Genomic DNA, 14,503 nt, shown 5'->3' on the forward strand with positions numbered 1-14,503 from the left:
TAGAAAGGTTGTTGAATAATGGATTGTTAGAACCCTGTATGTCTCCGTTCAATACTCCCATCCTACCAGTTAAAAAGCCAAACGGCACCTATCGATTGGTGCATGATTTAAGGGAAATAAACAAGCAAACTGTAGCCCGGTTCCCGGTGGTGGCAAATCCTTATACCCTCTTGACTAAACTGGGGCCTGAGAATTTATGGTACAGTGTTATAGATCTCAAAGATGCCTTTTGGGCATGCCCTTTGGCTAAAGAAAGCCGGGATTATTTTGCATTTGAATGGGAAGACCCCGATACGGGAAGGAGACAACAATTAAGATGGACGGTACTCCCTCAAGGATTCACTGAGTCCCCTAATCTCTTCGGGCAGGCTTTAGAGCAAATTTTACAGGATTACCAAGTGGGGCCAGGGGTTACATTAATCCAATACGTAGATGATCTACTCCTGGCGGGGCAGCAGGAAGAGAATGTACGGAAAGAAAGTATTAAGTTATTGAACTTTTTAGGATTAAAGGGATTGAAAGTCTCCAAGGCAAAACTACAATTTGTCGAAGAAGAAGTAAAATACCTAGGCCATTATCTAAAGAAAGGAGAGAAGAGAATAGACCCCGAACGAATACAGGCGATTTTAGCATTACCAATTCCAAGAAATAAGAGACAAATCAGGCAAATACTTGGACTAACTGGTTATTGTCGACAATGGGTTGAAAACTACAGTAGTAAGGCGACTTTCTTGTATCAGAAACTTACTCAAGAGGGACTCCTAAAATGGGATCAGGAGGACACCGAAAGGCTGCAAGAGCTTAAAGAGAGCCTAATCCATGCCCCGGTATTAAGTTTACCTAATACTAATAGACCCTTCTTTTTGTTCATAAACGTAGACAAGGGGGTCGCATATGGGGTCCTTACTCAAGAATGGGCAGAGAAAAGGAAACCGGTGGCTTATCTATCAAAGATCTTGGACCCAGTAAGCAGAGGATGGCCTACGTGCTTACAAGCAATTGTAGGATGTGCTCTTTTGGTAGAAGAAGCCCGGAAAATTACATTTAATAGCAGCCTGAAAGTGCTGTCCCCCCATAACATACGGGGAGTCTTACAGCAAAAGGCTGAAAAATGGATCTCAGACGCAAGGCTTCTAAAATATGAAGGAATACTAATTGAGGCTCCAAATTTAACTCTAGAAACTACTAATATCCAAAATCCAGCTTCCTTCTTATATGGAGGACCAGAAGAAGCACTAACACATGATTGTATAGTGACTATAGAAGAACAGACAAAAATCAGACCAGATTTGGAAGAAGAAGAATTGGAAAAAGGAGGAAGACTGTTTGTGGATGGATCCTCCAGAGTAGTTGAGGGAAGGAGAAAATCAGGATATGCTATCATAAGGGGACCCAACCTGGAAGTGATAGAATCGGGACCCCTTAGTGGATCCTGGTCCGCCCAAGCATGTGAACTATATGCTGTACTACGAGCCCTGGAATGGTTAACAGGAAAAGATGGGACTATTTTTACGGACTCGAAATATAGCTATGGGGTAGTCCATACATTTGGCAAAATATGGGAGGAAAGAGGACTAATAAATTCACAAGGGAAAGATTTAGTTCACCGTAAATTAATATTAGACGTGCTCGTGCCCTACGAAAACCCCGAAAAATAGCTATAGTTCACCTGAAAGGTCACCAGAAAGGACTGGATTTGAGAAGTAGGGGAAATAATGCAGCTGACCAGGAGGCTAAACGGGCTGCCCTGAGACTTCTCACTTTGCAGGAAAACATAGAACACTCCCAAACGCCAGAACCTGACCCCGACATCAAGTTTAATAAAGAGGAAGAGAATAAAATACAAAAACTAGGAGCTAAAAGGGATGCACAAGGAGCATGGAAATTAGCAGATGGCAGAGAAATAATACCTAGAGCATTGGCACATAGATTACTGACTAAGATACATCAAAAAACACATTGGGGATCACAGGGACTGGTAGATTATTTTGCTGCAAAGTATGTGAGTGTGGGAATCTGGGACATTGCCAAACAAGTAACCAGAGGATGCCTAATTTGCTTACAAGTAAATAGAAAAAATTTGAGAAAATTACCGGAGGGAGGCCGACCGCTAGCGAAAAGGCCTTTCTCCCACATTCAGATAGATTTCACCGAGCTCCCCAAAGTAGGGAGAACCAAATATTTATTGGTCTTGGTGGACCACCTAACACATTTTGTGGAAGCCTTCCCAAGCGTAAGAGAAACAGCCAAAGTAGTTACGAAAATATTGATGGAAGAGATAATCCCGAGATACGGGGTCCCAGAAGTCATTGACTCAGATAGAGGGCCGCATTTTATTTCCCAAGTTACCCAAAACTTAGCAACAGCTCTGGGCATACGGTGGGAACAACATGCCCCCTGGCATCCCCAGAGCTCTGGACGAGTTGAACGAATGAATGGGGAAATAAAAAAGCAATTGACCAAACTGGTAGCAGAAACCAATTTGACCGGGGTTAAATGTATTCCTCTAGCGTTGCTAAATATAAGAACAAGACCTAGAGCTGATTTAGGGGTATCACCCTTTGAAATGATGTATGGGATGCCGTATAACCTAGAAAATCCTAACGAACATCCTGTCATTAATGACACATGTACGCAAAAATATTTGGTGGAATTGACAAAGTACAGAAAGGCATTATGGGAAAAAGGTATGTTAGCACAACGGCCTCCTTTAGATTTTATCTTACACCAGGTACAGCCAGGAGATTGGGTGCTCGTGAAAAGCTGGAAAGAAAACCCCTTGACTCCAAGGTGGGAAGGACCGTTCCAAGTACTCCTCACCACAGAAGCAGCCATACGAACCGCTGAAAAAGGATGGACTCATGCTAGTCGCATAAAAGGACCGGTAAAACCCCCTCACAGCTGGGAGGTTTGCAGTCTCCCGAGAGAAACCAAATTAAAGCTGAAACGAACTGATAAATGATTTGGATAATAATCTGGGTTGGAGATAACCATTATCTCCAAACCCACCTAATAGGGAATCGGGAGGCTCTTGGATATTGCAAACTCTTAGAGGACGAGTTGAGAAAGCCCTACTTTAAGTCCCTGAGATTAGAACATAAAGGGCACACATGGGAGGGGGAAAAAGCACAAAACAAAGATATTAGGTTAAAGTGTAACTGGTTAGATTGTGACTGTCACCCCCTTGTATGCTTTTCCTGTAAATTGTGTCACGAACCTTGGTGGTCTCATTGTCGGAGTGGTAGAACACCTAGGGGAATTTGTACGCCGTGCTATGAGAAAGAGAGGAGACTAACTTCTATCATTCTTAGTAGCAGAGTTGCTACGGGGGAGGTAAAGCTTGGATCTGACGAGTGGTGGGAAACCTTTTCCAAAGGGGTAAATCCTGATCGGTTCTGCTACCACCCTAACGAACCGATCCCCTTTCTCCTGGACATCCTGGAAGTGGTGTGTCGGAAGAAAGCCCCCAATTTGCGGCGTGACCTCTCATTAATAAAAGCTGATAACTGGGCCACCAGTGCTAAAAAGTGGAAACGGGAGGTTTATCCGGCTCCTGAAGAATACTTCTGCTGCCGAGAAGATGGCAAACCCCGAGGCTCGCAGCAACCGAGTCGTCGGGCGAGGCAGAGAGGTAATAACCAGTGGAGTCCGTCGGAAGCCCCGACCCCCATATGGGATGTCCAGGAAATGTTGGCTGTCCTGCCCCAGGATTGGTAACCCACCACTGGGGAAACCAAAGGTAAAATTTAACTTGAGCTCCGACAATGACAGCCCCAAATTACAAGCCTTAATTCTTTTCTGGTGCATTGTAACAAGTTCAGGGGCAGAAGGGTATTCACATCAACCCTTCAAATGGTCACTGATTAGATGGGAAGACCAGTATGTTATCCAGACCAAAATCACATCTGGCGCACCCAGCTTTTTATGTACTTTGTGTGATTTAATACCTGTAAATCCATGTTTAAATCAGTTTGGATATTATTTTTGTCCAAGCTCAAACCCGGGAAAAGGGTATTGTAACTATCCAGGACACTTTTACTGTGCTTATTGGGACTGTGTATCAGTAAGCTCCTTTGGGGGGAACGAGGACCGGTTTATCAGAACTGGATGGGGTCCATACGGGTGTACACAGCCCACTTCCACATATACCCAGAAAGAAGGAGGGTTAGATGGAACATGCAATATGATTTACATTAATGTGACAAAACCACATGACCAAGTCTGGTTATTAGGGAAAATGTGGGGAGCCCGATTATGGGAACCAGGGACAGACAGAGGGGGGCACTTTATAATCCAAAAGACAACCGTGCCACACGACCCCGAACCAATTGGACCAAACCAGGCGATAGCTGGAGAACTAACGCTAGGAGAAAATAATGGAAATGAATCAGAAACAGCCCCAACCACTAGTCTTCCAGAAATGTATAAGCAAAACTTTACTGATTCGACCCGAGGACCTGAAAACCCGGGAGAAGGGGACTTGTGGAAAATATTACAGGCCACTTTCCTAGTCCTGAATGAGACCCATCCAAATCTAACTGAGGAATGTTGGCTGTGTTACACCGTAAACCCCCCGTTCTATGAAGCCATAGGGGTAACAGCAAAAAGCAGACGAGTAAATGGGACCAACCCAGCTAGGTGCCTATGGAAAAAAGAAGGAGAAGAATCGAGAGGGATAACCTTGGCAAGGGTAACGGGGAGAGGAAGATGTATAGGACGAGTACCAGTGGAAAAACGACATCTATGTCAGGTTATGGGGAATTTGAGTGACCCTAAGAAACCTGCCAGCTGGATACTGCCAGCAGCAAATACTAAATGGGTCTGTAACACTCTCGGAGTCACCCCATGTATAAATATAGACTGATTTAATGAATCCAGTGACTTTTGTATTCAAGTATTGATAGTACCCAGAGTCCTTTACCACCCCGTAGAGTACGTTTATGAACAATATCAAAATATAGGACCCCACATAGTGAAACGGGAAATATTCACAACCTTCACTGTAGCAATGTTACTAGGAATAGGTGCAGCCGGGACAGGAAGAGGAATAGCCTCACTCATACAGCAACACCGAGGATTCCAAGAACTAAGAGCCTCTGTAGATGAAGACCTCAGGAGGATCGAAACCTCCATCAAAGACCTCACAGAATCATTAGATTCCCTAGCAGAGGCAGCCTTACAAAATCGAAGGGGGTTAAATCTATTATTCCTGCAACAAGGAGGACTATGTGCTGCTTTAAGAGAAGAATGCTGCACATATGTAAACAAGAGCGGAATTATACGGGACTCAATGGCAAAACTAAGGGAGGGGCTAGAAAGAAGACAAAGAGAAAGGGAAAAACACCAAAGCTGCTATGAATCTTGGTTTAACTATTCTCCTTGGCTTACAACTTTATTATCAACGATAGCGGGTCCACTACTTCTCTTACTATTGGGACTCACGTTTGGCCCTTGTATTTTTAATAAATTGATTAGCATTGTAAAAGGCAGATTAGAAGCTGCTCACCTTATGCTCACACGAGCAAAATATGGAACCTTGAAGATGGATGATCCAGAAGAATCTCTGGAGCTCAGCAAAAGGGAATTAGAGCGTTTTGACGAACAAAATTGAGTATCAAAACAAAGGGGGGATTGAGATGAGGGACTACATTTTGTTCGTCATGAAAAAGAGACCAGTGTGTTACAAGAGTTGTCTGCTGACTATTTCTGTACTACTTCATGAGATATGAGCCACAAGGATACCAGGGAAGGGGTTGCAGGAGCCCACACATAGTCCCACCCAGCAAATGGTACAAACAGATAACTCACAGAAATAACGACCAGGGAAAGGCTGGGGAAAGGGCAGGGGCAGATAAACACCCAGCAGGGAAACCTTTCCCGCTGACAAATGGTACAAGCAGATAACTCACAGAGATAACGACCAGGGAAAAGCTGGGGAAGGGGCAGGGGCAGATAAACAGTCTGCAAGGCAGGACATTTGCTTGCTTAAGCTTGATAGGGCACATATTGCATTAATCATAAGATTTTGGTAATTTTCCACAGAGAAGTCACCAAATAAGGACATAGGGTGAAGAAGACGCGGCTGAGGAAGACTCCGCAGCCTTTATCACCAACCACCAGGAGAGAGAAGGATGACCCCCTAGCAACAACCAGCGCAGGCGCAGAGAACTCTGAGATAACATGGACTCCTGAAGGATGGAGAGGATAAAAGGACTGAATCAGAAACTAGTTGGGGCGGCAGTAGTGGAGCGGAGACTCCCCTGTTGCCCAGCGCTGAGCCTTTGCTTACGTAGTATAACTGCTTCAATAATTAATAAATTCTTTGATTGGAAATTACTCGTTTTGAGTCAATTTTATAACAATGGGGTGTCCAGGGGGTCCCTGTGCCCAGGAAAGGGGGTGCACGGGCCCCGGTGTTGAGGAAGGTGGTGGGTGGGGGCTGTGGAAGGCAGGAGTGGGGGTCCAGGGGGTGCTGGGGTCAAGGAAAAGCGGGGGCTGGGGTGTCTGAGAGGGGGAGGGCCGGAAAGGGGGTGCGGGGGGGCATTGGTGCTGCATGAGGGGGTGCAGGAGGGTCCCCGTGCTGGATAAGGGGGTGCAGGGGGGGTCCCTGTGCCTGAGAACGGAGGGTTTGGGAGGGTTCCAGTCTCAGATATGGGGGTGCACGGGGGTCCTGGTGCAGTGGAATGGGGGTTCAGGGGGTCCTGGTGCTGTATAAGGGGATGCAGTGGGGTCCCGGTGCCCAGGAATGGGGGTTCAGGGGTGCCGGTGACAGATAATGGCCTGGCTGGGATCTGGTGCTGGGAAAAGGGGTGCAAGGGGTCCCAGGGCCAGATAACGGGATGCACTGGGGTCCCGGTGCCCAGGAATGGGGTTCCGGGGGGTTCCGTTCCCGAGTTCCGGGGTTCAAGGGGTCCTGGTGCCTGAAAATTGAGGTTCAGGGGGTCCCGGTGCCGGATAAGGGGATGTAGTGGATCCCGGTGCCCAGAAATTGGGGTTCAGGGTGGTTTCCCTGCCCGGGAATGGGGGCTCAGGGGGTTCCAGGCTGCAGATAAGGGGGTGCAGGGGTTATCGGGGCTGAGGAAGGGGGTACAGGGGGGGTCCCAGTGTCCCGAAATGAACGTTCAAGGGGGGTCTCTTGACCCCCTGGAACCCCAGGGGACCCTCCGGGATCCCCTGGAACCCCTTCCAGGAAGCGCCGGGAATGAAGAACTGGGGGGACGCCGAAATTTGGGAGATCTGGGGGTCTAAAAGCCGAGGAAAAGGGCGGGTCTGGGGTCTGGGAAGGACGAGGTGGCCGGGAATGGGCGTGCAGGGCGTCCCAGAGCACTGACGGGGGTGCGGGGGGATCCTAGGCCCGGATTAGGGGGGGCAGGGGGGTCCCAGTGCCAAACAATTGGGGTTCAGGGGGTTCCCGTGCCGGGGAATGCGGGTTCGGGGGGAGTTTCCTTCCAGGAATTTGGGATTCAAGGGGGTCCCGGTGGCCGGGAATTGCGGTTCCGGGGGCGTCGGTGACCAGAAATGGGGATTCAGGGGGGTCCTGGGGCCACATGAGGGGGTACAGGGCGGTGCCAATGCTGGGGAAGGGGGTACAGGGGGTCCCTGTGCCCAGAAATGGGCGCTCAAGGGGGTCCGCGTGCTCAGGAATGGGGGTTCAGGGGGGTCCCGGTGCTGAAAAAGGGTGCTGAGGGGGTCACAGGACCGAAAATGGGGGTTCAGGGGAGTCCCGGTACCCGGGAATGGAGGTTTAGGGAGTTCCCGGTGCCCAGGAATTGCGGTTCAGGGGGGTCCCGGTGAACAGAAATAGGGGTTCAGGGGATCTCGGTGCCAGATGAGGGGGTACAGGGGGGTCCCGGTGCTGGGGAAGTGGAGTGAGGGGGGGTGGCATGACCCAAAATGGGGGTTCAGGAGGGTTCCCCTGCCCGGGAATGGAGGTTTAGAGGGTTCCCCTGCCCGGGAATGGAAGATCAAGGGGGTCCCGGTGCCCGGGAATTGCGGTTCAGGGGGGTCCCGGTTTCGGGGGGTCCCACTCACCTTTGGTCGCGGCCCCCGGGTCCCCCAGGAGCCCCAGGAGCCCCCGGAGCACCCCCAGCCCCAGCGCTGGGGCCATCGCAGCCGTCCCCGATCGCGGCTGCAGAGACGCGAAAGCCAAAGTGCCCGAGGGAGCGCGGGGGGAGGGGGAAAGGGCGAATTCCAGGGAATTCACCTGGATCCCCTCCTGGCACCCCTCTGGATCCCTCGGCGATCCGTCTGGGACCCTCCAGGGCCGCGCCCTGCGGGACCCCCGGGCCGGGCTCTGCTGAACTCCCGGCCCTGCGCTCAAACTCTGCCCGGACCCCGCTGGGCTCGGCCCAAAGCCGGGCAAGCAGCGGGAGCAGCGGAGCCAATTTTTGCTGCGGGTGCGGTCCCACCCTCGGCGGAGCAGGGCTGGGCGCTGGGACCCGATCCCTGATTCCCAATCTCCTTCTCTCTCGCTCTCTCTCTGCTGTTCTCTCCCTTTCCTTTGGGGGATCATAAATCCCAGAGCGGCCGCAGAGCCCCGTGCCCAGGCCGGGTTTCCCAGCAAAGGGAGGCTGGGGCTGAGGTGCCCCGGGCTGGCCGGGAATGGGGGCCCGGGGCTCCCTGGGCTCACGGAAATGGGGGATCCAGGGGCTGGGAGAGGAGGATACCTGGGAAAGGGGGTGCAGGGGGGTGTTGGTGCAGGATAAGGGGGTGCAGGGGGGGGTCCCAGTGCCGGGAGTGGGGTTGGGAGGGGGGGGTGGGCAGCAGCTGCTGGAGAGAGACTGGGACAGACTGGAATGGACTGGGACAGACTGGGAAAAGAACCCACTGGGAGCAGAACTGAGGCAGCAGAGATCATACTGGGATATACTGGGACCACACTGAGGGCTACTGGGAACATGCAGGGGACAATTGAGATTGGACTGGGAGGGAGTGGGAATGGTTTGGATCATCCTGGGACTGACTGGAATCATACTGGGAGTGATCAGATCTGTAGTAGGGGTGAAGAAGAGAAACTGGAATAATGCAGGGAGCAACTGGGATCATACTGGGAGCAGCTGCCCCATGCTGGGGTCATACTGGGATCATACTGGGACTGATGGGGTGACACTTGGAGTGACTGGCATAGTACTGGGAGTGTCTGGGAGTAACTGGGATCAAACTGGAGGTGACTGGACTTATACTGGCAGCAACTGGGACCACAGTGGGGGCAAATGGCATCGGGTAAGGTGTGACCGGGCTCATCCTGGAAGTGCCTGGGGCCACACTGGGCTCTTACTGAGAGGGACTGAGAGTGAAAGGAACCATACAGGGCATGACTGGGAGCCGCTGGGACCGTGTCGGGGGCAACTGGGATCCTACCGGGAGTGATTTGGACCATACTGGGAGTGACCGGGAGCCACCGGTGAGGCGGCGGCGGAGCTGGGAGGCGGCCGCAGCGCAGGTGGGAGCCGCGCTGGGTTGTGCGGGGGCTCGGGGCTCGCTGCGGGCCTCGGGGGCGGCAGGGGGCTCGGGCGGGTTCCTTGTGCCGTGTCCGGCCCGTGGTGCCGCTGCCGTGAGGGCGCTGCGGGAGCGGCTGCCCGCGGTCTCCTTGCGGCCGCTGCCTCGGCAGGAGCCGCTGCCGGAGCAGCGCTGGCTCGGCCCGGTTCCTGTGGCTGGCACAGGGGCGGCTGCCCCGTGCCCGGGGCTGTGCGGGGAAATTCACGTGGCCGGAGGTTTCTGTGCCCCGAGGAGACAGAAGAGTCCTGTACAAGTGACTTTATTGCTGAGCAGAGGGAGAGGCCGTGGCGCATTTGCCGTGCGCTCGCTGCCATTGTTGTAGTTCGCAGCCTCCTTTTTATCCTCATTTTCCCGCCTCATCTCCCTCTCCCTTTGCCCACTGGCTGAGGTACTTGGAAGGTTCAGACCTCCCGATCCGCCAGCTGCATGTCCTCGTTAATGTGCACCCCCACTTTTGTAGAACAGCCGATATTCACGGCTCTGTTAAGTCTTTTTTGTTCTCGATGTTCAGGAATTTAGCGGGACTTTCTGTGAGCAGCAGTCCATGTTAATTAATAACATTTATTGAAGCTGGTGGTTTCGCCCGTTACTTCCTTATCTACAAGCCCCTGGCCCCTCGCTCAGCTGCTGAATGAGCTGCACTCTCAAGGTGTGGAGCATGGTAAAAAGGTGAGAGTTGCTGTAGCACATCAGAGCAGAAGCAGCATTCGTTTAACCCATGGTCTGCCAGGGAACCACAAAACCGTGTCCCATTCCCATCCTTTCCACGTTTGGACTGGTACATGAGCTGCTTTTTTGTTTCCTTTGTTATCTGTTTCACCACTTTTGCTTTGTCATCTATTTGCCAAGACCAGTTTGAGTCATTTGATTTTCCACAAACTCCTCTCTTCTCTGCTAACAGATGATCTGATCCCATCCCATGGTGAAATGTTGTGTTCCTCATTTCAGTGGATTGCTCAGCAGGAAGGTCAGGAGCTGGAGCTGTCTGGTTGGTTATTCTGAGGACAGCTTGTAATCTAATGGTGCCATTGAAATGAGAAATGGGTTCTGTGGCTCCTGATATGAATTGGTTTGGGTTCCCAGGGGCTGGTGCATGGTGTTGTAGGATTTGTTCTGCTGGCCGTTCATCTTCTCCCCATCTTTGGCCGCTCTCTCCAGCCAGGGCTGCATCAATTGACCATTTGTCTCTAATTAAATCATCAAATACTTGGATTCCCAACTGATTTCCCGGAACTTGTGGTAGCAAGAACATCTCAGTGCTCTAATCCACCCTATATAACATAGACAGTGACAGCACACGTTGGAGTGGGCAGAGGGATGATTCCCCCCCATTTATTTATAGTGAAGTTTTCCCAACATTCTCCATTTGCTGTTTCCCTGTGCAGCTTCACCCGTTTCTGTTGCAGGGTCAGATATCCTCACCCCGGGCTCTGCCTTGAGCTGTGCAAATTCCATCAGTGCAAGCAGGCAGAGCTCGGGGTGAGGGGCAGGGGGAACCAGCCCAATTCCTGCCCCAGGCAAGAGACCCAGGTACATTGGCCAGGCTTTGCCCAGCAGGGTTCATTTGCATTCCTAAAGCTCCTCTCCTGGCTGACTAGAACCAAAGCTTCTCTTCCAGGGCTGCCATCTGGTGAGTCACATGTGGCCCCCCGGAATCTGCTTTTTTTAAAAAAAGTATTAACTATTTAAGAGTTAAAAGTATCACGGTTAAAGCTCTTCAATTTTGCAAAATGCAACATAAAGGCGAACATGGAAAAACCCAGGCCAAAAATTGATTCTCACCCTTCTGTCCCAAACCTACCTGACAATATAAAGTAGGATTATTATAACAAATGTTTCTCATGTTGTAATCTTATCACTGAAACTGTAGGGAAAACAAAAACTCTCCAAGAATCTCTTTCGTGTGAGAGAGTCAAGGCATTGCTTGGTTCTGGCCAGGATGGGCAACAGAAATAATTTCATCCACACATAGCCCGGCTGTGCAGAAAACATCCTTCCATGACATGTCAGTTTTACTCGATTTTTCCTAAACTTTACGTAGTCTGAACCAATCTAAATCCACTGCTTTAATATTCATTGCTTCCAAGTCGTGTAAGTTTTTAGTGTTTGGTTTCCTATTAGACTCGGATTTCTTCCCCTCTGATGTGAATTCCGCCCACACTCCTGGATTTCCTTCTCAGCCTTTTCCAGACCAGGTGTCTCCAGCTGTGCGGGGGCAGTGTCTGGGGTAGCTGTTGGTTGCTGTTTGCTGTGGGGCGTTGATGTTTTGTTGCTGGTCCTTATCTCTGTGGGTGTCTTTTGGGCTATTCCCAGTCTGTTCGGATGTTAAACTCATCTCCATTGAGTGGTGCAGATGAGTTTAACATCCGAACAGACTGGGAACCCCTTAAATAAAACCTTTAAAATTTCTTTCCCAAAGGCAAACCTTTGAGTAGAGAAACCTTTCTGAGCAGAGAAATAAGATTTAAAAGAAGCAGGATGGGTACATCTTGCAGCAGTGCAGTCGCAGGCAGCCCAGAGTGTGGGTGTGAGTGAGCCCCAGGGTGGAATTGTGCCGCGGTGCTCCCCAGCAGCTGTGGCAGTGCAGGCCCAGCCAGCGCTGGAGCTGCAGCAGCGGCAGCGAGGCTTGGCCGCAGTGGCTGGAGGTGCCAGGGGAGGGTGGCCAGGATTCCCGAGGGTTTGAGCAGAGGATCTGTGGGCAGGCCCAGGGGCTTGGCCCGCTGTGGAGCCCTGGCTGCTGCTGCGTTGCCTTCAGGGCAGGCTCAGGGCGGCTCCCATGGTCCTGCTGCAGGCGGGAAGTGCAAATCTCCGGGGCTTCAGAGCCCCTGAGGCCAGGCTGAGGGGTCCCCCCGTGCTCAGCTGTGCTGGCGGCTGTTTCTGGCCTCAGGGACACTTGGCGTGGGCCCCTTGGCCACCAGTGGTGCTGCTTTGCACTCCTTAGGCAGGAGCCGATGGCCTGGCTGGGTGTTGGCAACAGCAAAGTCCCAGGGCAGGCTCTGTGCCAGCCCAGCTTCCTGGGGGAGAGATTCCACAGGAGACAGGATCCTGGCTACAGCCTGCCTTACATTTACATCCCTTATTTCCACCCTGCACTAGGTGGAGAATTGCCCAGGTAAGGAATTCCAGACATGAATTCCAAGGGAGATAATTGAATATCTGCCTTGGGTCTGGCTCTTTTTCTTGCCAAGGCCAATGGCAAAAGCTGTACCCATGGCATCTTGGTTTCTATCTCCAGCTTCCAAAGGTGTTTCTTTATTTCCCCATTCATTCTTTCTACCCAACCCGAGCTCTGGGCTTGCCAGGGGTTATGGAGGTCCCATTGTATTCCTAAAGCTGCCATAACCCCCTGAAGGGTCTTTCCTGTAAAATGAGTTCCCCATCTGAATCTATTGCTTCCACAATCCATTATCTTTGAATTATTTCTTTTAGCAATAGGTTAATAAGTGATCCAGTGCTTGCTGAAGCAGTCAGAATTGCTTTTGCCCCCCTGTTAGGTGCCATGGTGTCAGCAGAAGATTTTGAAGCCTTCCTGCTCAGGGCATTTCAGTGCCAGGCTCTTACAAGCACCCACAGCTCTGCGGGTTGAGCTGAGCATGGGCCGGTGACCTGCGCTTTGTCTGATTCCCCTTCCTTAATAACAGCCTGTCTTGTAGCTCTTTTCCCTCCTGCTGCCCTTGCAGAGCCATCCACAAACACATTGTCTCCCTCAGGCCAGGGAATGTCCCATCCATCTCTCCCAGCCTGGCTCGGGAGCTCTGTCCCTTGAGTGCAGTCCTGGGTTCCTTGCCAGCCCCTCTCCAGGCTGTTCAAACAGGAGGCTGGGTTAAACCCTTGCCCTGTCCTCAGTTCTGAATCCTCCTGTGCCACTGAACAAGTTTCATACTGTAATCACCGAGCCCTGCTCATCCATTTAGAGGCTCTTTTGGTTGTCAAAGCTTTAACTTGATGCCAGACTTGAACTCTAGGAGATCCTCCTGTTGTCATCAGTTTTCAGGCCTCTGCTCCCACGGAAGCTGTGGCTGCACAATTCTGCAGACAATGAGGCTGCTCTCTGGCCACTGGGTTAAACATTTTAGCACAAGAATTCCTTTGGCAAGACCCTGTTTAACGTCCACCTATAATTCAAATTCTTTTTCCCTGTCTGGAAGGCCCAGGCCACTCGCCTCAGTTAATCTTAATTTTAACACTTGAAAATTCTGTGTTTCCTCCTTGTGTCCATCCATCCAGTTTGTTGACTGGCAAGATAGGAGTGTTGTAGGGAGACATCCTTGGCTCCAAAAGCCCTGCCTTTAACAGGGACTCAATACCAGGCTGTAAGCCCTTCCTTCCCTCTCTTGGAACAGGGTAGTGCTTGTCCTGGTTGCTTTAATTTGTAGAGGCTCCATATCTAATTTTCTGTATTTCCCTGGGGCTGCCCACACTTCTGGGTTCACTTCAGCATAGGCCTTGTCAGACTTTTGACACAGAGGTACAACAGAACTAGCCTCTGTATCCCTTTTTACAGTATTAAAATCCAGCTCTCAAACTCCTTCCTAGTTAATTACAATCACAGGAGGAAGAAAAAGAAATTCATTTATTTCAAACCTATCCCCCACAGCTTCTAATAGTGGTTGAACAAATCATACCTGCTCATCTTTCCCACTCATTCCCTTAAAAATTAAAATATTCCTTTACTATTTTCCCCTTTAGGTCTAAGATTCAGAGCAGATTGAGAGGCCCCTGTGTCCATCAGGAAATGCCTCCTCTCAATGCAGACCCACCTGAATGTTCTCAAGGGCTCCAGTGTGGAGGGTCCCTGGTGTGATGGGAGCTGTGACAGCCCTGCCAATCCATGTCCATCACGGGCTGGACTTGCTGGTCCTGAGGGTGCTGCTGTCTGTGCTTGCAGTGTCCTTGTGCCCTGCAGCCGGAGCCCTGATTCCTTGCCAGGGGCTGTTTGGGTGGGCTGTGCCCTGCCGAGGAGGGCAATGCCTCTGCCGGGTGCTTGTGGCCAAGCCGTGCCCTG

The 14,503-nt window shown here is 51.1% G+C and overlaps 2 protein-coding genes across 2 annotated transcripts in view; one reads left to right on the forward strand and one right to left on the reverse strand.

Annotated features, from left to right (window-relative positions):
* The window catches only part of LOC143696053 (uncharacterized), a 1,205,294-nt gene that overhangs the window by 1,008,494 nt on the left and 182,297 nt on the right, over window positions 1–14,503 (forward strand). Inside the window, 1 exon segment of the mRNA XM_077191259.1 lies at window positions 14,282–14,289. Coding sequence (XP_077047374.1) covers window positions 14,282–14,289 — 8 coding nt within the window.
* LOC143696057 (uncharacterized) overlaps window positions 1–14,503 on the reverse strand; it is a 244,020-nt gene that overhangs the window by 122,987 nt on the left and 106,530 nt on the right. The window lies entirely within an intron of this gene.

The sequence above is a fragment of the Agelaius phoeniceus genome, chromosome 28, assembly GCF_051311805.1.
Source record: "Agelaius phoeniceus isolate bAgePho1 chromosome 28, bAgePho1.hap1, whole genome shotgun sequence".
NCBI classification, from domain to species: Eukaryota; Metazoa; Chordata; class Aves; order Passeriformes; family Icteridae; genus Agelaius; species Agelaius phoeniceus.